The 27,649-nt window shown below is 38.2% G+C and overlaps 1 protein-coding gene across 3 annotated transcripts; it reads right to left on the reverse strand.

The window, feature by feature from the left end:
- Positions 1-884: 884 nt before the first annotated feature.
- Positions 885-27,347, reverse strand: LOC140614915 (olfactory receptor OR51C1-like). 3 transcript variants are annotated; one of them, XM_072794344.1, is made up of 3 exons: positions 27,209-27,347; positions 25,206-25,297; positions 20,338-21,644 (listed from the first exon to the last, which is right to left on the reverse strand). In XM_072794344.1, the coding sequence occupies exon 3, from the start codon at positions 21,498-21,500 to the stop codon at positions 20,514-20,516; it is 987 nt and encodes a 328-aa protein (XP_072650445.1). In that variant the 5' UTR covers positions 21,501-21,644; positions 25,206-25,297; positions 27,209-27,347; the 3' UTR covers positions 20,338-20,513. The 3 variants fall into 3 exon arrangements, 2 of the variants coding, with proteins under 2 accessions (XP_072650446.1, XP_072650445.1); XR_012015632.1 differs by lacking the exons at positions 20,338-21,644; positions 25,206-25,297 and adding an exon at positions 885-1,949; XM_072794345.1 differs by lacking the exon at positions 25,206-25,297 and having other exon boundaries at positions 18,959-21,644; positions 27,209-27,336.
- Between the last annotated feature and the right edge of the window lie 302 nt (positions 27,348-27,649).

Here is a 27,649-nt window from a genome sequence, read left to right on the forward strand (position 1 = left end):
AAGGCTGGTTCAACACTCATAAAGCAATCAACGTGATAGATCCTATCAACAAGAGAAAAAAACAAGAATCATAGAATCCTCTCAATAGATGGAGAGAAAGCATTTGACAAAATACAGCATCCATTCCTGATCAAAACTCCTCAGAGAGTAGGGATAGAGGAAACATTCCTCAGCATCTTAAAAGCCCTCTACAAAAAGCCCACAACAAATATCATTCTCAATGGGGAAACACTGGGAGCCATTCCCCTAAGATCAGGAACAAGACAGGGATGTCCCCTCTCACCACTGCTATTCAACATCGAACTAGAAGTCCTAGCCTCAGCAATCAGGCAACAAAAGATATCAAAGGCATTCAAATTGGCAAAGAAGTCAAACTCTCACTCTTTGCAGATGACATGATACTGTTCATAGGAAACCCAAAAGACCACCCCAAGATTGCTAGAACTCATACAGCAATTCGGCAGTGTGGCAGGATACAAAATCAATGCCCAGAAATCAGTGACATTTCTATACACTAACAATGAGACTGAAGAAAGAGAAATTAAGGAGTCAATCCCATTTACAATTGCACCCAAAAGCCTAAGATACCTAGCAATAAACCTAACCAAAGAGGTTAAGTATCTATACCCTAAAAACAACAAAACAGTTCTTTTTTTAAATAAATTTATTTTTTTATTGGTGTTCAATTTGCCAACATACAGAATAACACCCAGTGGTCATCCCCTCAAATGCCCCCCTCAGTGCCCGTCACACAGTCACCCCCACCCCCCGCCCACCTCCCCTTCCACCACCCCTACTTCGTTTCCCAGAGTTAGGAGTCTTTCATGTTCTGTCTCCCTTTCTGATATTTCCCACTCATTTTTTCTCCTTTCCCCTTTATTCCCTTTCACTATTTTTTATATTCCCCAAATGAATGAGGCCATGTATGTTTGTCCTTCTCTGATTGACTTATTTCAATCAGCATAATACCCTCCAGTTCCATCCACGTCAAAGCAAATGGTGGGTATTTGTCATTTCTAATGGATAAGTAATATTCCATTGTATACATAGACCACATCTTCTTTATCCATTCATCTTTTGATGGACACCGAGGCTCCTTCCACAGTGTGGCTATTGTGGACATTGCTGCTGTAAACATCAGGGTGCAGGTGTCCCGGCATTTCATTGCATCTGTATCTTTGGGGTAAATACCCAGCAGTGCAATTGCTGGGTCGTAGGGCAGATCTATTTTTAACTCTTTGAGGAACCTCCACACAGTTTTCCAGAGTGGCTGCACCAGTTCACATTCACACCAACCGTGCAAGAGGATTCCTCTTTCTCCACATCCTCTCCAACATTTGTGGTTTCCTGCCTTGTTAATTTTCCCCATTCTCACTGGTGGGAGGTGGTATCTATCTCATTGTGGTTTTGATTTGCATTTCCCTGATGGCAAGTGATGCAGAGCATTTTCTCATGTGCTTCTTGGCCACGTCTATGTCTTCCTCTGTGAGATTTCTGTTCATGTCTGTTGCCCATTTCATGATTGGATTGTTTCTTGGGTGTTGAGTTTTATAAGTTCTTTATAGATCTTGGATACTAGCTCTTTATCTGATACGTCATTTGCAAAGGTCTTCTCCCTTTCTGTAGGTTGTCTTTTAGTTTTGTTGACTGTATCTTTTGCTGTGCAAAAGCTTCTTATCTTGATGAAGTCTCAATAGTTCATTTTTGCTTTTGTTTCTCTTGCCTTCATGGATGTATGTTGCAAGAAGTTACTGTGGCCAAGTTCAAAAAGGTTGTTGCCAGTGTTCTCCTCCAGGATTTTGATGGAATCTTGTCTCACATTTAGGTCTTTCATCCATTTTGAGTTTATCTTTGTGTATGGTGCAAGAGAGTGGTCTAGTTTCATGCTTCCGCATGTGGATGTCCAATATTCTCAGCACCATTTATTGAAGAGACTGAACAGAACAGTTCTGAAAGAAATTGAGGAAGACACAAAGAGATGGAAAAATATTCCATGCTCATGGATTGGAAGAATTAATATTGTGAAAATGTCAATGCTACCCAGGGCAATATACACATTTAATGCAATCTCTATCAATATACCATGGTCTTTCTTCAGAGAGTGGAACAAATCATCTTAAGATTTGTGTGGAATCAGAAAAGACCCCGAATAGCCAGGGGAATATTAAAAAAGAAAACCAGACCCAGGGGCATCACAATGTCAGATTTAAGATTGTGCTACGAAGCTGTGATCATCAGGACAGTGTGGTACTGGCACAAAAGCAGACACATAGATCAATGAAACAGATTAGAGAACCCAGAAATGCCCTCCTCAACTCTATGGTCAACTAATATTCGACAAAGCAGGAAAGACTATCGAATGGAAAAAGGACAATCTCTTCAATAAATGGTGCTGGGAAAACTGGACAGCCACGTGCAGAAGAGTGAAACTGGACTATTCTCTTACACCACACACAAAGATAAACTCAAAATGGATGAAAGATCTAAATGTGAGACAAGAATCCATCAAAATCCTAGAGTAGAACACAGGCAACACCCTTTTTGAACTTGGTGACCGCAATTTCTTGCAAGATCCATCCATGAAGTCAAAGGAAACAAAAGCAACAATAATATTGGGACTTAATCAAGATAAAAAGCTTCTGCACAGCAAAAGAAACAGTGCAGAAAACTAAAAGACAACCTACAAAATGGGAGAAGATATTTGCAAATGACATATCAAGATAAAGGGCTAGTATCAAGATCTATAAAGAACTTATTAAACTCAACACCCAAGAAACAAACAATCCAATCATGAAATGGGCAAAAGGCATGAACAGAAATCTCACAAAGGAAGACATAGACATGGCCAAGAAGCACATGAGAAAATGCTCCGCGTCACTTGTCATCAGGGAAATACAAATCAAAGCCACAATGAGAGACCATCTCACCCCAGTGAGAATGGTGAAAATTAACAAGATAGGAAACAACAAATATTGGAGAGGACGTGGAGGAAGGGAAACCCTCTTGCACTGTTGGTGGGAATGTGAATTGGTGCAGCCACTCTGGAAAACTGTGTGGAGGTTCCTTAAAGAGTTAAAAATAGAACTGCTCTACGACCCAGCAATTGCACTGCTGGAGATTTATCCCAAACATATAGATGAAGTGAAACTGCAGGACACCTGTACCCCAATGTTTATAGCAACAATGTCCACAATATCCAAACTGTGGAAAGAGCTACGGTCTACTGAAAGATGAATGGATAAAGAAGATGTGATTTATGTATACAGTGGAATATTATTCAACCATCAGAATGGACAAATACCGACCATTTGCTTTAACGTGGATTGAACTGGAGGGTATTATGCTGAGTGAAGTAAGTCAATCGTAGAAGGACAAACATTATATGGTCTCATTCATTTGGGGAATATAAAAAATAGTGAAAGGGAATAAGGGGGAAAGGAGAGAAAATGAGTGGGAAATATCAGTGAGGGTGACAGAACATGAGAGACACCTAACTCTGGGAAACGAACAAGGGGTGGTGGAAAGGAGGGTGGGCAGGGGGTTAGGGTGATTAGGTGACGGGCACTGAGGAGGGCATTTGAGGGGATGAGCACGGGGTGTTATGCTATATATTGGCAAATTGACTTCCAACAAAAATATATACCAAAAAATCTCCTAGGATTCACTTTTAAATCCTTTCATATATACCATACAGCAATACTAACTATAGTTATCATTATATACATTACATCCTTAATAGCTATTTATCTTATAAACTTTGGATTCTAGAAGGTTAAGCACAAACTAAACAATGAGTATATTCTTTCAACTTTATAATTTTATGATAGTAAAGTCCAAAGAAGGAATTTTGGGAAATAATCAAAGCTTCTCTCCCCCTTCCCAGTCTGGAATTCTGGCTGTCAGACAGCAATCTATATATTTTGCACTAGAGAAAATATACCAGGTTGTGTACCCAGATTCCCACAGACCAGCCAGCCAAGATGTCAGATGTCTACTCCATCCAACTTTCTGGTCCAGACCCTGAGAGGATGTAGAGGAAAATCCTATATTACCCTCTATGTCTAGGAATCACCATGGTGGGACTGGACTTGGTTTCTTCTATGTGTCTGAAGCAAGGCTCTTGGTACTAAGACCTGGAATGAGAGGCTCAGAAAAAGGCATTACTTTATGCCTCAGGTGACAAAAAGATTAATTAGTACCCATCTCATGCATCTCATACTCAAAACTGACTTATAAATGAAGTTCAAATAGAAGCAGTATATCCAGACAGATCAAGGAGCCATTATCTTCGCTCATTAAAGACTACATATCAGTTACAGAACCACCAGGAAACAAAAACTACGTGGATAACTTAAATGAAGAGACTTTAATGAAAGTTTTAATTACAGAAAGGAAGACGGGGTTAAGGAGACAAACAGGGGATGCTGAGAGATCTAGAGACCAGGGAGAGTGAGAAAACATTACTAGCCCAGGAGCCAACAGGATAAAAGATATTTATCAAAGTAGGACCTCTCCTCTCACCCTTCCTTCTTCTCTTCATGCCCTCCATTTTATAACCCAATTAGAAGTCAGTATATAAGAGAAACTGGACCATATCAGCACATTTAAGTCAACATCTAGAGCATCAAGAAAAGCACAGAAGAATGAGCAGATCTATGACACCGGGAAGGGAAGTGAGAATAATGAGCACAGGTTTCCAATCAAAATCTATCAATGAGAATAGATATGGCATATGCTCAGTCTTCAGAAATTATCCAAAGTTAACAGAAGTGAAAGTAACTGGGAAAAGATGACAAGTGTCCTAAAAACAAAGAGCATGTAAAATTTTGCAGAAAACTCCATGAGTAGCCAGCAAACCAAATTAGAAGCTGACACAGGCAAAGCCTGGAACTCTACTGTTCGTCATTGAACAAACACCTGGGTGGTCCTAGAAGAACTAGAAATTTGTTTTTTTTTTTAAAGGAGCAAAAGCATCCCCCCTTTGTCACCTATCAGTCTTTCAGAAGATTGAATGTAGAAATACTTGGTGAATTGTGGAAGCACTTGTATAGCTTTTATTTACTAGACACTGTTGCTATGATCAACAGTCTAGATTAGAGCAACTAAGAAAGTCCTTGTAATGGCTATATAAAACTTAACTGTGTAACATGCATGTTACCCAACTGTGCTGGCTATGAAAATACTGAACCTCAGCTCTAAAATCAATATTCTCTACTCTGTTTTGATAAGTAAGCTGGGAATCAGGAAACACAATTATCCTCTGCCAGCTGTGTTAACTGAAATATTCGAGAAGGAAACTGGAAGCTACTGGAAGGATAAGTATCCCAGCATGTTTGCTTGCTATTCCTGTCATTGCCACATAACCATGCCAACATTACTGGTTCCACTTTCTACTTTTATTTTTTCCAACACTCCCAGGAAATTTTCATCATGCTCCCTTGGAAAAAACAGAACCACACACCAGTGGGGTGCTTTTTCAGGGGTCTGACTTTCAGGTCCATGAGCAGTCCTCCTCTGTGCTCCAGTGGCATGAGCTCCAGCTACAAAGTGCCCTTTCCCTGAGATTTGGAGCTTGGATCCCTGTGGTCCATTTTCTCACTCCTTAGGTACTACAACCAGTAGGATAGCACCCCCTCATTATAGGTATGAGTGTCAGCTCTGGGAAGAGCTTCCACCAAGTTTCTAGATTTTCATAACATCAAACTCCTCTCTTCGTTCCCACAGACATACAGGTGGAAGTGACATCCTGTAGTTATTATCTCTATTATTTCTGCATTCCATTTGTGCCATCAGTTCACCTAGACTTTATCAGATTCCTTGGATTAAATCCTCCCAGTGTTAACCACTGGTATGATTTGTCTTCCTATCTAGAGACGATTAACATACCGACTTTAACATTCCTTGAAGAGAAAGTCCAAATAAAGCATTGCATATCCAACCAGATTAAAATATCTCTGCATTTGGTTCCTGGTACTCTTGAATCTTCAAAGAAAAACTATTTTGAGTTGATATTTACCAAAACCAAAAGCAGACTTAATAAGTGTTAAGCATGACATTAGTACTTCTGAAAAAAAACATACAGATTGGAGTTGAATTAAGCAGAATCATTTTTCACAAAATGCTTGTGCTATAAATCTTCCCTGAAGAGTTGGGGGAAAGTAAGTATATCTGACCAAAAAGGGTTAGGTTGATGACAAAGCAGTACAACATGTATTGATGATGCTACTACCAATTATATTAAAGGTCAGGGAGAGCAGAAGGCCAAGAGGAAAATTAAGAATATCTGGAACAATCCTAAAACCATAGAGAATGTGCAAATTTAGATGATAAAATTCAGTGATTTGCAATCAATACACTTTTTATTCCCTTCTTCAAAAAAAAAAAATTCCACATATGAAACTGAAACTGGCTCACTGGTGTCTAGGTCACTGAAAATATTTTATCCTAAATGTGTAAATGTTAATAATATTGTGGCTATTGAGGAAAGAGAGAGAGAGCAAGAGAGAGAGAGAGAGAACTCATAGCTTATACTTAAAGCTAAAATGATCTTTTGGAATTCTTTCAGCTCAAGCATGAGTCAACATTTTAACTTCTCTGGATGGCATTGTACTTACCTACACAGTGACCAGAATTGGAAAATTCAAATTTCTAGTCCAAAATTCAATCTACTTTAAATCCAAAACAAATTTCAAGCTTTTAAAAGTAGACTCCATCTATTTCTTTGTTGTACTGGGATGGAGAACTTTGAACACAGCTCTGCGTATCTGTTGGTCTTCATGCTATAGAGGATGGAGTTCAACACAGGGGGATTAGCAGGTAAGTGCAGGCAATAAGAGTACATACATAAGGTGGGGCCCATTTCCCAAACCTGTGAACAAAGGGCAGTCTAATCAATGGAATACAGAATACAGCAACAACCTCAATATGTGAGATGCATATGCTGAAGGCTTTCTTCCTCTCTTCTGGAGATGCAATGCTGAGGACATCCTTAAAGATTAAAACATAAGAAAAAATAAAGAAGATGGAGTTCACTCCAGCAATGGTGTGAACTTCAGGGCTGTCAACCCAACTACGCTATTGATCCTGGCATCTGTGCATGAGAGCTTCATCATATCAGGGTGGAAGCAGTAGGAGTGGTGGAGTACGTGGCTGTGGCAGAAGGACAATCATTTGAGAAGCAACACCATAGGAGTCAGTATTAGTGTCCCCCTGGTGATGACTGCTACTCCAACCTGTGCTATTTTAAGGTCAGTTAAGATAGAAGGATATTTAAGAGGACTAGAGATGGCCACAAAATGATCAAAGGCCATGATCAACAGCACTGAGGATTCCATGACAGTGAAGTGTTGAATGAAAAATATCTGTGACAAGCAGGCATTAAAGCTGATCTCCCTGGCATCAAACCACAATATACCCAACATAGTGACCAGGGTGGATATGGATAGGCCAAGGGGTAGACAGCATGGAGAGGAAATCATACATGGGTTCATGGAGGCTGGGCTGAGTGACAATGGCAAAGAGGATCAGACTGTTTCTCGAGAGGGTGGTTATGTAGAGAAAGCAGGAGGGAATGGAGATCCAGATGTGGAAGGCTTCCAGGCTGGGAACACCAGTTAGCAGGAAAATGATGGAAGAGGATATGATATGATATGATATGATATGATATGATATGATATGATATTCTGAAAGTTTGGCATGTTGAACTCAAACTGCTGAATCTTAAACTCAATATCCTGCAATGATAAACTTTATTTTTAAAAATATTTTATTTATTTATTCATGAGAGATACAGAGAGAGAGAGAGGCAGAGACACAGGCAGAGGGAGAACCAGGTTCCATGCAGGAAGCCTGATGTGGGACTCGATCCCAGGACTCCAGGATCATGCCCTGAGCCGAAGGCAGATGCTTAACCACTGAGCCACCCAGGTAACCCACTATATTTCTTTATAATGAATTCAACCTGAAAGTAATTATTTCACTAGGTAACTATTTATAAAAACCAACCTCTGTAATATAGATAGAGTTTATGAATATTGGTTAAAAAATAAAGAAAACTAAAATCACATCTAATAAAGAAGAAAACAGGAACAATTATGAAGTTTGAACAATTATGTGAGGGTACAGAATTTATATATAAACAAATCTAACAATGACCATTTTATTTTAATTCATTTTTAAGTAGCTTGCACCCTTCATTTCCTCACTTTACATAGTAGGCAGTCAATAAATATTTTTTGAAATGTGTATATTGAGTTGTATGAAATCATAGATGAACAACAAACAAACTATATGCAGAGATTCTGATAACTATATCAGTAAAGTAAACTAGCTTTGGAGGCCCAAAAACAATGCTCTCCTCTTTTCCTGGACACCTCCATTCAAGCAGGTTGAATATCTCCAGGCATAATAAATAACCTACATTTGCTGAGCGCCTACTCTTAGTAGCTGTGTTAATATCTTGTATGGATACAGTTTATTTGTAGTGTCATAACTTGAACTGTATCTATGTAACTTTCATACCACATAACGAGTAAGCCATCAAGACAATTACAAACAGAACTATTTGAGCATAAAGGGCCTCAAAAGTAAATATGGATATTTTGATGTTATAAATTTTTATTTGGCATCTCAAATCAATTTTTTTAGGATTGCATGTTCTACATGCTGATGCATTCAAGCATGGACTGATATATTTATTGGCTAAGTTACCCACATGATAAGTTCCTAAATTATGTGTGCCCTGAACTTCTCCATCTCTAAAGTAATAATGACATATAAAGCCCATAGAATTACTATAAGGATTAAATTAGTTAATGTATATGAAGGTCACTAAGTACTAGCTATTATATGTTTAAAAATAAATTTAAAATATAATAATTTCTTTTCCTTCCTTTCCCATATCTATTTGCATCCCATCTTCTAATTCACAGGTCTTACTGTCTGAGTTAAGGCAAAAGATGAAAATATGATCTAAGTATGATTTGGGCAATGACTACTGGTTAATAACTTCTTCATGTGGTCCCTTCTTCCACCACAGCTGATTTTCTTCTTTATTCTTTCCTGATTCAGAAGAAGAACTCATGCTCACTTCCAAAGACAATGCAGCTTCTAAATCAATTATGGATATTTGTTTAGTTTAACATTAAATTACTGAGTGCATGCTGTAATACTACAAGGATACAGAACCAAGTTAAACATGGTACCCACCCTCAAATATATTCAGGAAAGGATAAAATATTTAGGAAATCAAACATGTAAACAAGCAAATAAAATGCAATCTTATATATACAATAATGAGCTTGTGTTTAAAATACAGGTGGACTATACTAGAAAGTCATGTAGGGGGAAAGGTCAAGAAGGGCTTCCATGAGCACAGGAAGAAATTTTCTTGATCAGGGAAAGATAGGTAAAAATCACCATGAAGATACTCTAAGCATATCCAAGATATATTGTTTCAGATATTTTGCCACTGAAGATCTGAGATAATACAAAGTGCTAAGAGTGTTTAAAGGTAACAGGAATCCATTATAGAATTATTTTATCACCATCAAAGGGTAAGGAATTTGGATGTTTTCTAAACACTGAAAAAATAGAGAATACATAGATATTTTTCTATACTGTGAAATAATACCAATGATTTTCCTTCTTTTTTTTCGATTTTCCTTCTTTATTAAAATTTAGACATTTTCATTTGTACCATAACCACCGTCTATAAGTATTTCAACTTCTTTCTCAACCTAAACATAACACTGCCCCCTTCTTGATGCACATATCTCCTTCATTTCACCAACAACTTACTAAAAATTTGTCTGTTCTCATTTCCCTCGTAAATGGTTCACAACTATCACTGAAATTTACTTCTTGGTCTGAAGCATACTCGGTTGCATTAATTGTATACTTCTGCATAAAAAACTAGCACAAATTCATGGTTCAAAAAAAGACTGTATCTCATATTTCAGCAAGTCAGATGTCTGAGCATGGCAATAGCAGGATCGTAACTCAAGATCTCACGAGGCTAAAATCAGCATTTCAGCCAGGACTGTGCGCTCAGCCAGAGGTCAGTCCCTTCCAAACCCAAACAGGTTGTTAGCAGCATTGTGTTGCTTGCACCATAGAAGTGAGGTCTCCGCTTTCTGGCTGGCGGTAGACTGGACATTGCTCTCAGCTCCTGGAGACTGTCCTCTACCCAGTCACATGGACCTCTCACAACATGACACATGACATCTTCCAATCCAACAGAGGAATCTCTCTGTTGCTCCTTGTCTCATTTAAAAGCTCACATGATTGGAACAGGTCTACCTAGCATACTCTCCCTTTTGATTAACTCAAAGTCAATCATCACAAACCCTACTGATATCTGCAAACTCTCTCTGCCATACATACAATGCAACATATCCCATCACATTCATAAGTCCACTCACTCCAGGCTTGGGTTTCATACTGTACTGTGCTCATAGGGGACAGCAATCCTGAGGGCCCTTTTAGAATGCTGCCTACCACAGCTGTCTAGGTCAGCAAATTTACAAACCTTTATGGTTTGACTTCTAAAGTATCTTTTGACTGACCATCCTTACCCTCCACTTGTATCACCTCTATTTTATATAACATTAGTTTTTTGCAGGAACTACAGCAATCTTCTCATAAGTAATTTCCCTGCCCTGAGTTTCAAATGTTTACACACTTTCTCCATATGTATGCTAGCATGAGCTCTCAAAAATACCACTTCATGGCCCTCCTCACACAGAACTCTTCATTGCCTTCAGCATGAACTAAAAATTCTTTCCCTCTTTATTATAGCAGTCAAGGATCTTCCCAATCTGACAAAAATCTACTGTTCTTGCTGCCCAATCACCTACCCCAGGGACCTTTTGCCAGGGACCTTTTGATATGATCAGCCTGGACCTTTCCTACCTCACCAAACTATCAAAGATAGCAAGTTCTTTCACTGTGCTGTGCTTTGCTTATTAATTCATGTGCTTCCCACTCTTCTTTGAATGAGGCTACATTCTTTAGACTTATTGTTTGCTCCATGGATCCATTTATACATTCAACATTAATTTATTTTCTCTATTAAAAATTTTGTGGCATTTCCTTCTCCATGTCAAGTCAGAAGGAATTACTTCTTCCTCTGGAGTCACATTCTTTTTAATTTATACATCTAGAAGAGTGTTAATGCCATTGCATGGTCATAAGTAATCCAAAAACATGCCTCTCCAACTGAAATCAGCTACTAGCAAGTGAATCACTGCTCAGTCATCATTATATTCCAAATGCTCTGTATTATTTTCTGTATAGTGGGAAACAATAATATATACTTACAGGTATAAATTAAATCTATGAGTTGTAAATCATGGATTTGGAAATATATCATTACCTAGTTTTGTCCATTTAAAGCATGCTGTGTTTCCTGAAATTACAATATAACTGTTGGAATTATCTTACTGAGCTCTCCCTCATTCCCACAGACTGAGTAATATCTGTGTTTGTGCCTGTGTATGTGTCCATGTGAGTGCATGTTAAATTGGGAAGTTTATTGTAGTTTGACAGAACACTGTGTCTTTTTATTGTAGAGTAAATGTTTGTATGCCCATCCCCACACACACATTCTTTGATAGTAGTTTTCTCCTTATGATATTCTAACTGCACTAAGAGCATTTGCAGGTTCTGTGTGGGACTCTACACAGAGTCACCTCTCTCCTCTGATTATGGAAATTCACCAGCATAGTTATAAGGTCCAGCAAAACTAGTTTCAAATGCTAGATCTGTCATTAACAGCTAGAGTTCTCAAATAATAATTTTACATTAGATTCTACTTCTGTGAAATTAGTAGCTCACCAATACCATTAATTTATACAGGTTAAATGATATATCATTTTTAAAGCATTTGTTATGTAAATGCTGTTACATAGGCAGCATTTAATAATGGTAAATAAGGATGAGAATGAGGATGATAGTGGCGGTGGGCAGTAGTAGTATGCCAGCTGACCTTAAGCAACAGTTTGAAATGTAGCATAGCTAAAACCCATATCCAATTCATTGCATAAGTATGCTAACAACCTGTCCAAGCTGCAAGACGTATGGCCCATAGATCAACTGTATCACATCAATTATAATAGAATGTTCACAGAAATAGATTTCAGGAAAGAGATTTCCACAATTTTCCTTGGGCTTTTTGCAGTTAATAAATCTTCCTCGTTCTCAAAAGAAACCAGATGTGTGTAAAGCTTGATGTTTTCCCTGAATGCAGCATTATTACTTACAAAACATGGAGATGTGTTCTTTCTTGCCCTGTTTGCCAGGAAGGGACTGAGGAGCTGGGGAGATTTTTTTACTCAGGGATATGTAGCATATATAAAGGAGCCAAGACCGAGGCTGCATAAAATCTGTACATCAGAAAACTCCTAGTGGATGTTTTTGTGGTCCCCAGAGTATGAAGTTTCTGAAGGGTTCATTCTACTTCATGATTCCTTCCCTTTTTCACTGCACTTACTTTTGTAGGGACTGATGCCATAGCTCACTGATCTTATATCTCTTTTCTTAAGATTTTATTCACTTATTCATGAGAGACTGAGAGAGAGAGAGGCAGAGACATAGGCAGAGGGAGAAGCAGGCTCCCTGCAGAGAGCCTGATACAGGACCGATCCCTGGACCCGGGATCACGCCCTGAGCTGAAGGCAGATGCTCAACCGCTGAGCCATCTGGGCACCCCACTCATTAATCTTATATCTTGATTAAATTTTGTTAAAAGTAAATTTGTAGGTATATAATTCCAGATAAAAACACCTGCTCTATGCATGAGCTCATTCCTCATCCCCACACTACCTCAAGCCAGCTGGCAATTCTATCTTCCACCAACATTATGATGAATTTTGTACCTTTTATTTTTTAAAAAATATTTTATTAATTTGACAGAGACAGAAAAAGAGAGAGCAAGCACAAGCAGGGGGAGCAGCAGAGGGAGGGGGAGAAGCAGGCTCCCCACCAAGCAGGGAGCCTGATGTGGGGCTCATCCTAGTACCCTAGGATCATGACTCTAGCCAAAGGCAGGCGTTTAACCGACTGAGCTACCCAGGCATTCAGAATTTTGTACTTTTTAAAGAAATATTTTCATTGATGCCCCCCAAAAAGGTTCATTGATTCTTTCATAAAACACTTTGATCATTGATCACATTCCAAGGGTTTTGCAATGATATTACAGAAAATAGAATAGTCACTCAAAATCCACTAAAGAAACACTCATAAAACTCAGTGATTAAAACAGGTCATATTTATGTAAGGGCATGTATTTATCCTGTAGAAAGATTAGCACCAAGAAACAAGGGAGCACAGAGCATATAAGGAACGGAGACTAATAATATATTCAGCTTGCCTGGAATCCTGGGTGCAAGTGGCAAGTGATGATGAAGCTAAACAGATCCATGTACCCAAGTACTGGCATTCAAAGACAAATGAATCTAAATAACAACAGAGATTGCTCAGCATGGAATTTAATCTTTCTCCTTTCTTAGAAACACACATTTCTGCAGCTTCTTGTGAAGCAACTGAGGGAGTTGGGAACCTTATTTGAGGGCCCATAAGCTATTGTGATTCCTTACTTGGCATCAATATAAGCCTGAATATTAATAATAGCAAATGTATTTTCCTCTCAGCCACAATACACTGATTATACAAAAATATCAATGCAGAAAACGCTCTCAAACAGAATCTTGATGTACTAGTAAGGTCTTAGCAGATACTCTATTACCTACCCTTCCAAATTCTACATCAGATTGGCCAGATTTATTTTCAGCATTAGCTCAGACAGTCTTAAGCATTGTTTCATAGGTCTAGATATCTTTAAAAATGTAAAAATATATAGACTTCTGTAGTAGAAGTCTTGACAGCTGTTTTTTCTTCTTGTTATGTAAGTGCCTGATTTAAGCTTTGATCACTGAGGCATCATCCACTTCAAGAGAGTATTTCAGAAAAAAATTTAAAAACACATTGCCATCTGTTTTGTTTCTTAAATTCCACATATGAGTGAAATCATATGGTATATGTCCTCCTCTGACTGACTTATTTCACTTAGCATAATACCCTCTAGATGAACATAGGTCAAGGGAAGGAAAAATAAAATAAGATAAGAACAGAGAGGGAGACAAACCCTAAGAGACTCTTAACTATAGGGAACAAACTAAGGGTTGCTAGAGGGGAGGTAGAAAGGGGGATGGAGTAACGGGGTGATGGGCATTAAGGAGGGCCCATGATGGAATCAGCACTGAGTGTTATATGCAACTGATGAATCAATAAGTTCTATCCCTGAAACTAATAATACAGTATATGTTAATTAAATTGAATTTAAATAAAAAATAAAAAATAAACACATTGCCAGCCACAGGACTAGATAAAGAGCCAGGCCACCCTCTCCACCCCCATATTTCCTTTGCTTTAGAGATCAATTGATTTAAACAATTGAATATTTAGCTACTTTTTTCTTTTCTTTCTGTGCTTTAGTTCTTAAACTTATGTTTTAAATTCACCAATAAAAAGTGAACCCACAAAACCCTAGGCCCTCACCCCTGACCTCAATAAAAGCAGAACCCCAGGCCCCTACTTTCTCTCTGTAATCTCACTGTGTGACCCCAGATGTGCCATGTACTTTCCAAGATTTGTAAGTAATAAACCCTCTCACTTTCTAAGTTTCCTGATGGCCTTCACTGAAGGATGCCTTGCAATCATAATAAAAACCAGTTTATCCATATGTTGGTTATTGACAGGTTCAGACCAGCATGAAGCAACCTCCATAATGGATGGTGTTGAATTTACAGTGTAACACAGCTAGTGAGGAGAAGTAAAAAATATAGCTTGTAAGATTTAAAAAAAAATTGCTTATGTACTTTCTGTAAATAATATCACTTTATAAAGAAGGAAAAAGGATGTATTTTAAAATGGCTTTTATTAGTGTATATGTGGCTATACTATGCAAAATTGTATGTAAGTGACACTTCATGAATCATCTTTCTTACTGCACCAAAAGTCAGAGGTGTAGCTTTCATAAGAATATTTGTTATATATTTATTTTAAAGCATATCCCAAAAGATAGTCGCCCCATCCTCAAAACCCTCCTTTTTCAAAACAATTCCTGCACATTCATGAAATTGGAATCATGTTTTGTTTGTATTGCTTATGTGTATTATACCTCCTCTGTTATTTTTTTAAAGATTTTATTTATTCAAGACAGACACACACACAAACACACACACACAGAGAGAGAGAGAGAGAGAGAGAGAGAGAGAGAGAGAGAGAGGCAGAGACACACACAAGCAGAAGCAGAAGCAGGCTCTATGCAGGGAACCCGACGTGGGACTCGATCCCGGGTCTCTAGGATCATACGCCCGGCGGAAGGTGGCGCTAAACTACTGAGCCGCTGGGGCTGTCCAACCTCCTCTGTTAAACAGTAAATTTCTAGAAGCTATATTATTCTCACCAGGCTATGAATTTTTTAGGTTGATGATTTTCCCTTTAGTTCAAGCTTTGCCTGGAAAAGTGAGAAATCACCATCTATGACTCCTTTTAGTATCTGCCACAGTGTTTTATTGACTCTTATTCAAAAGAAACAACTGCAAAATATGTCAATTTAGATGTGTTTTGTCAGATTGTTACTACTTTTAAGAATAGAATCTATGTCATCATTGTTCACTCTTTCATCCCCAAGTACCTCTGACAGTGTTTGCCAAAATGAAGATGCTCAAATATTTAAGAATATCTGCAAAATTATGTAAACACAGTTAATTCAATAAGCATATATTAAGTTAGCTATTATTAATAAAGCACAGTTCTTGGGTCTCTGCAAGATATACCAATCTCCCGAAAACACTACAGTGAGTTTACAGAAAGTTTCAAGTCAGTAGGAAACTAAGAGCCTACAATAAAAGATTCACTAAGGACTCCTAGTGAAATGAAAGCAAATAACAGAAGAGAAAAAAACAGGTAGATAATAAATTTATTTTTTATTGGTGTTCAATTTGCCAACATACAGAATAACACCCAGTGCTAAAACAACAACAACAACAAAACAGGTAGATATTTCAGTTAGAGAGGGCAAAATGATAAAAGACTCGGCAAGATATTCATGGTGTTTTTCAAATGTAGGTCTTAGCCTAGACCCCAGAAGAGTGTTACTCTAATCTGTACAATCTGTAGGTAGCTTGTTAAAATTCAAATTCCTGGGTTCCACCTAAAGAGTTTCTGATTAAGCAGTTCTGGGATGAAGTTGAGGAATCTGTGCTTAAGAAAAAAAAAAAAATTGGGGAAGTCCAGGTGGCTCAGCGGTTTAGCGCCGCCTTCAGCCAAGGGCGTGATCCTGGAGACTCCGGATCGGATCGAGTCCCATGTCAGGCTCCCTGCATGGAGCCTGCTTCTCTCTCTGCCTGTGTCTCTGCCTCTCTCTCTCTCTGTGTGTGTCTCATGAATAAATAAATAAATAAAATCTTAAAAAAAAATTACCAGCTGAGGTGCCTGGGTGGCTCAGTCAGTTAAGCATCTGCCTTCAGCTCAGGTGATGATCCTAGGGTCCTGGAATTGAGCCCTGCATTCAGGTCTCTGTTCAGTGGGGAGTCTGCTTCTCCCTCCCCTGCTCTTGTGTTCTTTCTCTTTCTCTCTCTTCCTCTCAAATAAATAAATACATATTTTTTTAAAAAAATACCAATTTGGATGTACTGGTGCTGGACCACACTGAGACCAGTGATGGATAAAAATGGAAAGAAGGTAGCATGAAGACTCAAAGAAATGAAGATCTTGAGGAAGGTGAAGAGCAAAACAAAGCTGGGGGTGGGGGAGAAAAGCTGTGTTGGGGAATTGAGGGGGTTATTAAATGGAAATTATTTCAATATCTGAAAAACAATTTAAGACATTATCGAGCTTTTCTTTAAAGACATTATTTAAGAGACATTATTATTTTTAAACTACAGCAAAGTATAAAGAAAATATAAGTGGGACTCCTGGGTGGCTCAACGGTTGAGCATCTGCCTTTGGCTCAGGTCATGATCTCAGGGTACCAGGATCAAGTCCCACATAAGGCTCCCAAAGGGGAGCCTGCTTCTCCCTCTGCCTATGTCTCTGCCTCTGTGTGTGTCTCAGGAATAAAATAAATAAAATAAAATAAAATAAAATAAAATAAAATAATAAAATAAAATAAAAATATAAGTAAACCAATATCTATTAAAAGATAAATGCTTTTAACATTTGGTTTATGTTATTTATCTTTTTTTGTATATGATAAAAACACTTAACATGAGATCCATACTCAACAAATTCCAAGCACACATTACTGTGGACTACAGATACAATGTTGTAGCACAAATCTATGTATAGAGTTTTATTCATCTTATTTATACTGAAACTTTCTGCCTATTGATTAATAATTCCTTTCCCCCCCTACTACCCATCAGCTCCTGGTAACCAGCATTCCAGTCTTTGACTTTATGAACGTGACTATTTCAGACACCTCATATAAGTGGAGTCATACAGTAGTTGTCCTTCTGTGTCTGGCTTGCTAAATTTAACATAATGTCCTCAAGGTCCAACCATGTTGTCATATATTGCAGAATTTCCTTTTTTAAAGCTAAATAGTATTCCCTTTTGTATAAGTCATCCAAATTGTAAAGGAAGAAGTAAAATTATCTGTTTGCAGATAACATGATCTTTTGTATAGAAAACCCCTCACTGAGGTGGGCACTTGACGGGATGAGCACTGGGTGTTATTCTATATGCTGGCAAATTGAACACCAATAAAAACAAATTTATAAAAAAAAATAAAAAAAAATAAAAAAGAAAAAAGAAAACCCCTCAAAATCACAAAACTGTTAGAACTAATAAAAAAAAGTAGGGGTAGTGGAAGGGGAGGAGGGCGGGGGGTGGGGGTGACTGGGTGGCGGGCACTGAGGGGGGCACTTGAGGGGATGAGCACTGGGTGTTATTCTGTATGTTGGCAAATTGAACACCAATAAAAATAAATTTATTATTAAAAAATACAGTGTTGTCTACATATCTGTTTGGTATTTCTTATAGTTCTATCTCTGATGAAATTCTCAGTTTATTCATGCATTATTCTCTAGATCTCAGTAAGCCTTTTTATGACATGTATTTTGAATTCTTTGTCAGGTAAATCATATAGGTCCATTTCATTTTGGTCAGTTTCTGAAGATTTTTTCTTGTTCCTTTGTTTGAAATTTCTTTGGCTGATTTTCCTTTTTCCTTGATATTTGCGCATTAGATAAAGCAGACTTCTTTCCCCGTCCTCACAGACTGGCCTTATAGAGGAGACAACCTCCACCAATATGCCTAGGGAACGAGTCTGGGGTCCTATCAGCTCTCCCTCTCTAGGGAGGAGCAGGTGGCTGGGGGACTTTTCATGTCACTCTGTGGGGAACCAGGAGGTGGAGCTATGGCCTCTAAGAGCCCAACCTTATGGCTTCCTTCTCCCCCATGCTATTAGACTCTGCAAAACCCATCTGAGTCCTAAGACTGACAGGACAGAGGGCAGTCCTGTGGAGGATCCCCTTAGAGAAGCTTGGACACTGTACATACAGCTCAACTCTTCCCCAACCCAGAAGAATGCTGAGAGGTCCCTTTTTTATCCGCTCATTCTGTGATGAGAAGGATCTGGGCTATGGTGTCTTCGAGCCCAAGATGCTCTCTCCATTCTCCCCCCAGGTTATCAGGCTGTGGTCAACACATTCAGGTTCCAAGAGTGGCAAGACAGAGGCCAGTACTCTGGAAGGCCTCTTGGGGAAACTGCAGTGCTGTATGCATGGCTCTACACTTTCATTCCCCAAGAGGAAGCTGACAGCTAATTTTTTTCATCCGTTTTCTCTGTGTTGACCAACATGCAGAACTATGGAATCTGTGAGCCCAAACTGAGTTTCCAGTTTTCCACAGACTGCTAGCCTGTGGTAGACTATAATTTTTTTAAAAAATATTTTATTTATTTATTCATGAAAGACACACAGAGAGAGGCAGAGACATAGGCAGAGGTAGAAGCAGGCTCCCTACAGGGAGCCTGATGTGTGACTCAATCCCAGGACTCTGGGATCACGACCTGAGCCAAAGGCAGATGTTCAACTTCTGAGCAACCCAGGCATCCTTAGACCATACTTTTTAATGTGTGTGTGTGTGTGTGTGTGTGTGTGTGTGTGTATGTGTGTATTCACATGAAATTTATATACAAACAGTATAAAGTACTCTGTATACTAATCTATCTCTTAATCATTTATCATGTATATTTATATCAGTTTTAGTTTTTTTGCATGATAGTTTATATCTTATTTAACCAATATCCTAAAAATTGTTTAAGCAGTTTCCAAATTTTCATTACAATGTATAATGATATATTGAACATCATAATACAACTCTGCATTCCTGCCCATTTTCCCCTTTTAGACATATATCTAGATTATGAATCAATAGATATTGGATAATAAAATAATACATTTACCAAACTAATCTGTAGGACTCTTTAAAGAATTAAGAAAGTACCCTTTTCATTCACATTTCTTATTTATTGTGCTTATTCATGTTCCTCAGCCTTGAATCATCTATTTTGGGGGATAGTTATCATTATGGCACTCCCACAAATAACTGCACCTGGCTTAGAATAAGGCCATGGGTAAAATATGCCTACATGCATAGACAAGTGATGTCTTTCTTTGGGATTTAGACAGTTTTACCATCTCTAGCGTGTGTAGCTATCCAAGGAATGTCTGATATAAATATTTTATTATTTATCTATATATTTGAGAGAGAGAGAGTTCATGAGTGGAAGGGCAGACAGGGAGGGAGAGAGAAAAAGAATCTGAAGCAGACTCCCCACTGAGCTCAGAGTCTGATTTGGGGCTTGATCCCAGGACCTTGAAATTATTCCCCAAAATAGATATTTACGAAGCCTAGAATTTGCTACTGATCTAAATTATATCAGTGATGACTGAGCCTGGGAGGTTTAGTCAGCTGAGCTTCTGACTCTTGGTTTCTGCTAGGCTCTTGATCTCAAGGTCATTAGATCAAGCCCCAAATCAGGCTCCGGATCAGTGGGGAGTCGGCTTCACATTCTTTCTCCCTTTCACTCCCTTTCTGCCCATCCTCGCTCATGCTCTCTCTAAATAGATAAAGAAAATCTTTAAATTACATCAGACATTCCTTGGGTAGGTACATACTCTAGAGCTCCAAGGAAAGACCTCATTTATCTACGCATGTAGGCATATTTTACCTATGGCCTTATTCTAAGCCAAAAGCAGTATTTGTGGGAGTGCTAGAATTACATAAGACATGATCTCTGCTCTCAAAATGTTCACACTCTAGAACTGTATGAGTCATAAATTTTTTTTAATTTTTTTGTATGAGTCATAAATTACTGGACTATCAGAAAAGAGTGAAATCCTGTATAAACATGCTTTCTCATGGTATAGTTGTAACTCACACTAGTAGAAAATCAAAATGAGTGAGAAAGACTATATAAAGAAGAATGTACTGAAAATTTCCTAAATCAGCTTAGAAAGGAAAATTTTGAGCACAGCCTTACGAATTTGCTTGGTCTTCACACTATAGATTATGGGATTCATCACAGGAGGGATGAGCAGGTAAACATTGGCAATAAGGGTGTGCACAAGGGGAGGGGCATGCTTCCCAAATCTGTGTACCAGTGACAAGCTGATCATGGGGATGTAGAAGATGGCAACGGCACTTATGTGTGAGACACAAGTACCAAAGGCCTTTTTCCGCTCCTTTGGGGAGGCAATGCTGAGCACAGAGTGGATGATCAGAACATAGGAGAGGAGGATCAAGACAGAGTCTATGCCAGCAGTAGAGATAACAATAGCCAAACCAAATGCACTGTTGATCTTGGTATCTGTGCATGAAAGCTTCATCACATCAGGGTGGAAACAATATGAATGGTGCAGAACATGGCTACGGCAGAAGGATAGACGCTTTAAGAGCAGGAGTAAAGGTACTAGAGCCGTTGTCCCTCTAATAACAATGGCAAAGCCCACTTTGATGATCCTTGAATTGGTTAAGATTGTGGCATATCTCAGTGGGTTACAGATGGCAATGAAGCGGTCAAAGGCCATCACCAGAAGTACAGAGGACTCCATGAATGTGAAACCATGGATAAAGAACATTTGGCTAATGCAGGCATCAAAACTGATTTCTTGAGCATTGAACCAGAAAATACGCAGCATGGTGACCAATGTGGAAAGGCACAGCCCTAGGTCCGTGAAGGAGAGCATGGAGAGGAAATAGTACATGGGTTCATGAAGGCTTGACTCAGTGAGGATGACAAACAAGATCATACCATTCCCAGAGATGGCAATGGCATAGAGACAACAGAAAGGGATGGAGAGCCAGGCATGGTAACTTTCAAAACCAGGGATGCCAGTAAGAAGGAAGACTGCAGGGTGGAAAATGCTTTGATTGAAAAATGGCATAATGAGTAAAGGGAGCCAACTTCCCAGGAGAAAAAGGACCATGTCCTGTAAAATAGGCAAAAAAGACGTTTTCACTCTCTTCTACATATCATATAATTTAGTATCACTAGGGAGCCTTGTCTTGTCTTCCATGGAAATGCAGGCCCAGTAAGTCCTTTTCTTAGATGTAGAATTGATCATAGTGAACTAGGAAAAGAGACAGAATATTAAATTGTATGAGGACAATTGTACAATTGTACAATATTTAATTGTATGAGGACACTTGGGTTTAGCAAAAGTAACATGCTATATCTAGGCTTCAGTATAGTCTCATATAAATGTATAAAACAGAAGGTTAGAATAGATAATGGTAACATATTTTCCAGTTCTATGATTCCTTGTACATGGACAGACAGGACTCTTCTGTGCAACCCTGCCAACTCATCCTGCTTTTCTTTACTTCTCAGTTGCCCTTAAGAGCCCTTTAAGACTTATAAGGCCTTATGCACCCAATGAAAATAGGATCATAAATATTAAATATTTTCTAGAAAAACACCACTCATTAAATTAATTCATAAAATTACTATTCATAAAACTAAATATTATAAAAGAAATATAAAAGAACAAGTTCAATCTGGCAAATAGACTATAATGGGTGACAGTTGGTAAAGTGTTTCATTATGCAAGTAGTAGTTACAAATCTGATACTTTTATTATTATTATTATTATTATTATTATTATTCATGAGAGAGATGCAGAGAGAGAGAGAGGCAGAGATACAGGCAGGGGGAGAAGCAGGCTCCATGCAGGGAGCCTGACGTGGGACCCGATCCCAGGACTCCAGGATCATGCCCTGGGATGAAGGCAGGTGCTAAACTGCTGAGCCACCCAGGGATCCCCAAATCCCCTTTAAAGGAAAGGTTAACCTTAAGAACAAAGGAACTATTCATTGCAATGAACGAACAGTTAATAACTGGGCAGGATTATCTGATTAAGATTCTTAATATTCCATTATTGCAAAAAGATAAGAAAATGAGTGGAGGGTTTGGGGGTGTTGTCCCTTCAGAAACCCTCATGAGTCTGGATTCATTTCTGTTCAGCTGGAGGATGATGACTATGAACCATCTTCTCTCTGAGGATATGAGCATGTGGTCACCCAGATCAAGACATCTGTAGGATTAAAGTAGCTTTTCTGTACTGATTCTTATTCTAAGTTTCCTGACACCCCCTATTTTTGTATATAGAAATAATGCTTGGTTTTTAAGGTATGTGCTCCTTTTCTATTCATTCATGCATGCATTCACTCAACAAATATTTGAACATCTACAAAATGCCAATATGTGCAGTGAACAGAATTAGAATTAGATCTGGTTGCAATGAAACGCCAGGACACCTGCACCCCGATGTTTATAGCAGCAATGTCCACAATAGCCAAAGTGTGGAAAGAGCCTCAGTGTCCATCGAAAGATGAATGGATAAAGAAGATGCGGTTTATGTATAGAATGGAATATTACTCAGTCATTAGAAACGACAAATACCCACCATTTGCTTCGACGTGGATGGAACTGGAGGGTATTATGCTGAGTGAAATAAGTCAATCAGAGAAGGACAAACATTATATGGTCTCATTCATTTGGGGAATATAAAAAATAGTGACAGGGAATAAAGGGGAAAGGAGAAAAAGTGAGTGGGAAATAGAACATGAGAGACTCCTAACTCTGGGAAACGAACAAGGGGTGGTGGAAGGGAGGGTGGACGAAGGGTGGGGTGACTGGGTAACGGGCACTGAGGTGGGCACTTGATGGGATGAGCACTGTTATTCTATATGTTGGCAAATTGAACACCAATAAAAATTTTTAAAAAAATAAAAAATAAAAAAGAATTAGATCTGGTACACCAAGAAGATCTGTCTGTAACTCTGGGAAAGAAAATATCTAAGTGTAAGTCAACTTGGTGAGTTTCATTCTAACCACTATATGAACAAGCAGTAGCTTTGGCTAGAGTAGAAATAATTCATTACATGAAGTATGATGAAGATAAAACACAGCCCATGAAAAGAAGAAAAGAAAAAAATGTTCAATATAGGACACCTCTTGAGAACTCAAAGACACAAAAAAATTAATGACTGGAAAATCTGAATTGAGGAGCAATGGATAACAAAATTAAATTCATGAGTTTTGTTTCAATGCTTGGACCTCAGTTGGAAAACAAACCTTACTTTTTCACCTGTTACTTACATGCAATGATTGGAATATATATTTATCTTTGCTTTCCTAACAAAGAGACTCCTGCCTCGACAGTAAGGCTTATGACTTGTCTAACTGATGGCTGGTTAAAGTCACAGGAGCAGTGAAAAGGTCAGAGGAAAGAGCACTAGGGAATAGTAGTATTTTCAAAAAATACAGAAGAGGCACCTAGTGATGAGATGGCATAGGCCTGCTACTAAGGTGAAAATAACTCCCAGAAAAACACAAGGCCCTCATCAGTTTTTCTCAGACCTCTGATCTCAGAGCCAAGAAAAAGTCTGGCACAACATTGTCTAAGAATATCTGTTGAGTGAATTAACTCATTGTATCTGACAGCAGTGATAGACCCTAGACACTTAACTTCAGCCATATATTGTGATTCCCAATAGACAGCTCCTTCAAATGATGAATAAAGTTCATGACAATATTGCCATATATTAAAGTAGGAGATCAGCTAACATTTTTCTGATTAATCTGGTATTCATTCTTGATACTAGGACTTTGCTCAAAGATAGACTTGGTGACAAAAATAAATGTTTCTATGTGAAGTTGTAAGGACCTTTAAATCATATCCTCTTTAAAGATGAGAAAGCAGGCTCTCAAGTTAATGCTCTTTTTATCATAGTTAAATAAATTAAGAGATCCCAATGGATATTTAAGTATACAAACTAGCCTTCTATTTAATAATAGTGATAATGTATTAAATGCCTACTATGTAACAATTTACTTATATCTCCTTTGCCGAATCCTCTTTCCACTGCTTTGCATGCTTCTAATGGTCTCTTTTTTCAATCAAAGGGAAACTGAGTAGAACTATTCTAATGCAGGAAACTCCATTAGTAAAGCTTATGGGAAAAGAATACCTTTTTTTAAATTCCTTTTTTTTAAATTCTATGATTCTTAACCCCCTTGGGTCTTCTTGCACTAAAACTACAAGCAATATTAAATAACTATCCATGGAAAGATATACTTAAATTTCTCTTTCTCCCCAATGGAGAATTCTAAGAAAAGGTCTATGACTTACACAACCTTGTAACCAGACAACCAAGAATATATAGACTGCTCCCACTATAAAGCTTTCCATCCATCACTATCACAACATGCACTGGTATTATGAGTTCCTTTTAACAAATGGGAAAATTGAAGCTAAGGTTAGAAAACCAAGGCTCAGAAGAATCATATTACTTTTTCACATTTATCTAACATGACAATGGTGGATCCAAGAATTAAACTTTGTTCTCTCTGACTTCAAATGCCAGGATTTACCACTACTATTTTAAAAGGAACTGAATTTTTAAAATATGTTGAATGAACACATTGTGATGGCTTTATGACTTTAATGTATAGCGTATTATATCAATTGTCTTTAAATTTATATAATGCATGAATATACATAGTATATGAATTTGTTGAATATATACAACTAAGTTTACCAATTTTCTCTGTTGGTTTCATAAACTATCTGAAGATTGAACAGTCCTTGATGTATTCAGAAAAGTTTTCAATGCACTAAAACACTGACCTCATGTAAAGAAGAAATCTTGAGTCTGGAAAGGGAGGTCATTTGCTCCTACCCCCTGCTCTTTGAAGAGTCATCTCAGCCAGCAGCAGAGTCTTTTAAAGCCAAAGGTAGAGAGATTATCTCAATTTCAAACTTACGGGCAGAAAGATCCTTCTGTCCTAAGGCTAGGGAAACACTCCCCATCAGTCCTGCCCCCTTAAACTATCTCCAAAGAGGTTCTCTTTTGCCAAGAGAACTCACAAAGACTATTTAGGTATCAGATCTCAAAAAAGAAGCCTATATAAGGGGCCCAGCAGCTGCCTGGCAAGAGCCATTTTCCCAATGGAAAATCAAATTCCTAAGAGAGAACTCTAGGCACCTGTGTCCCACTAACCCTTTGTTCTATGAAAGACAGACCAAGAGGGGCAATTTCTTTGCAGTCTAGCTTCACTCTTACAGGACCAAAATAAAATCCTGGAGATTCCAGGAGTCCAGTTCTCATTGAAGAGCTTTCTGACCCCTGAACAGCTAGCTATAAGTCAAAGCTTTCCACAGGGTAAAAGTAAGGGAGAAGTAGTATTAATGGATCACCAGTCATTCACCAATATCACAGCAATCATAAGACATTGAACCAGGTAGGAAAAGCATTGCTGAATAACTGTATTCACTGAGGCTAGTGTAATAGTATCTGGTTCAGAGCCCATGACTGTTCCTGGGCATTCTGAATATCTTGGGAGCTGTTGCTAACTTTTACGCTGGCATACAAAATATTAACTTAAAAGAAAGTGATGCAGCAAACAAGAATATGAAAGATGCTGTGAATCATATGTCATCAGGGTAATGCAAATTAAAACAATAATGACTAGAATGGCCCAAATCCAGAACACTGACAACACCAAATCCTGGCAAGGAAGTGGAGCAATAAGAACTCCCATTCATTGCTGGTGGAAATGCAAAATGGTAGAGACACTTTAGAAGACAATTTGGCAGTTTTTTATAAAACTAAACATATATTCTTACCAATCTAGCAATTGCATCCCTTATATAACCAAAGGAGCTGGAAACTTATATGTACACAAAATTGCACATGGATATTTATAGCAGCTTTTATTCAGAACTTGGGAGCAACCAAGGTGTCCTTGAATAAGTGTGGATAAATAAAGTATGATACATTTACACAATGGAATATTTTAGGTGCTAAGAAGAAATTAGGTGCTAAGCCATGAAAAGGCATGAAGGAAACTTAAACACATATTACCAAGTGAAAGAAGCCAGTCAGAAGAGGCAATACACTGTGTAATTCCAACTATGTGACATTCTAGAAAATGCAAACTATGCAGACAATAAAAAATAAGTGGCTTGCCAGGGGCTAGGGAAGAGTGAAGAATTAATAGGTGGAATGTTAAGGATTTTTAGGGCAGCGAAAATACTCTATATGATACTATGATGTTGAATAATATAGTCATTATAAATTCATCCAAACTAATAGAATGCACAACACCAAGAGTGAACCCTATGTAAACTATGAACTTCAAGTGGTAATGATGTGTCAGTGAAGGTTCATCAATTGTAAGAAATGAACCACTCTAATTAAGGATGTTGGTAATGGGGAAGGCTATCGATATGTGGGCACAGGAGATATATGGGAAATCTCTGTCCCTTCCAGTCAATTTGCTGTGAATCTAAACTTCTCTAGAGAATAGTCTATTAAAAATTTTTTTATTTATTTTTTGTTTATTTTTTTATTGGTGTTCAATTTACCAACATACAGAATAACACCCAGTGCTCATCCCATCAAGTTGCCCCCCTCAGTGCCCGTCACCCATTCACCCCCACCCCTCGCCCTCCTCCCATTCCACCACCCCTAGTTCATTTCCCAGAGTTAGGAGTCTCTCATGTTCTGTCTCCCTTTCTGATATTTCCCACACATTTCTTCTCCCTTCCCTTATATTCCCTTTCACTATTATTTATATTCCCCAAATGAATGAGAACATACAATGTTTGTCCTTCTCCGATTGACTTACTTCACTCAGCGTAATACCCTCCAGTTCCATCCACGTTGAAGCAAATGGTGGGTATTTGTCATTTCTATTAAAAGAAGCAATTAAAAAGACTACAAAGCTTTGTGAGTCCTTTGTATGTCCCTTGCAAGCTTACAAAGGCACGAGGCTGCTCTGATAACTGTTCTAAAATTGACACTAATCCAATCACCTCTGTGGTGGAGACATTAAATATGTTTGACAGATAGCTTCTGTTAAAACTGTGGATACTCATAAGTGGCCTTCAGCCTTTGGCCATTAATATAGCCTTTGACAATTAGTGGCAAATTGCGAGGGCTGGTAGTTTCAAGAACAATAACTAATTAAACATACTTCAGGCCTTAGCTGTCCTGTTTAAATTTTTTAAAAGATTTTATTTATTTATCCATGAGAGACACACAGGCAGAGGGATAAGCAGGCTCCATG

Source organism: Canis lupus, chromosome 23 (genome assembly GCF_048164855.1).
Source record: "Canis lupus baileyi chromosome 23, mCanLup2.hap1, whole genome shotgun sequence".
Lineage (NCBI taxonomy): Eukaryota > Metazoa > Chordata > Mammalia > Carnivora > Canidae > Canis > Canis lupus.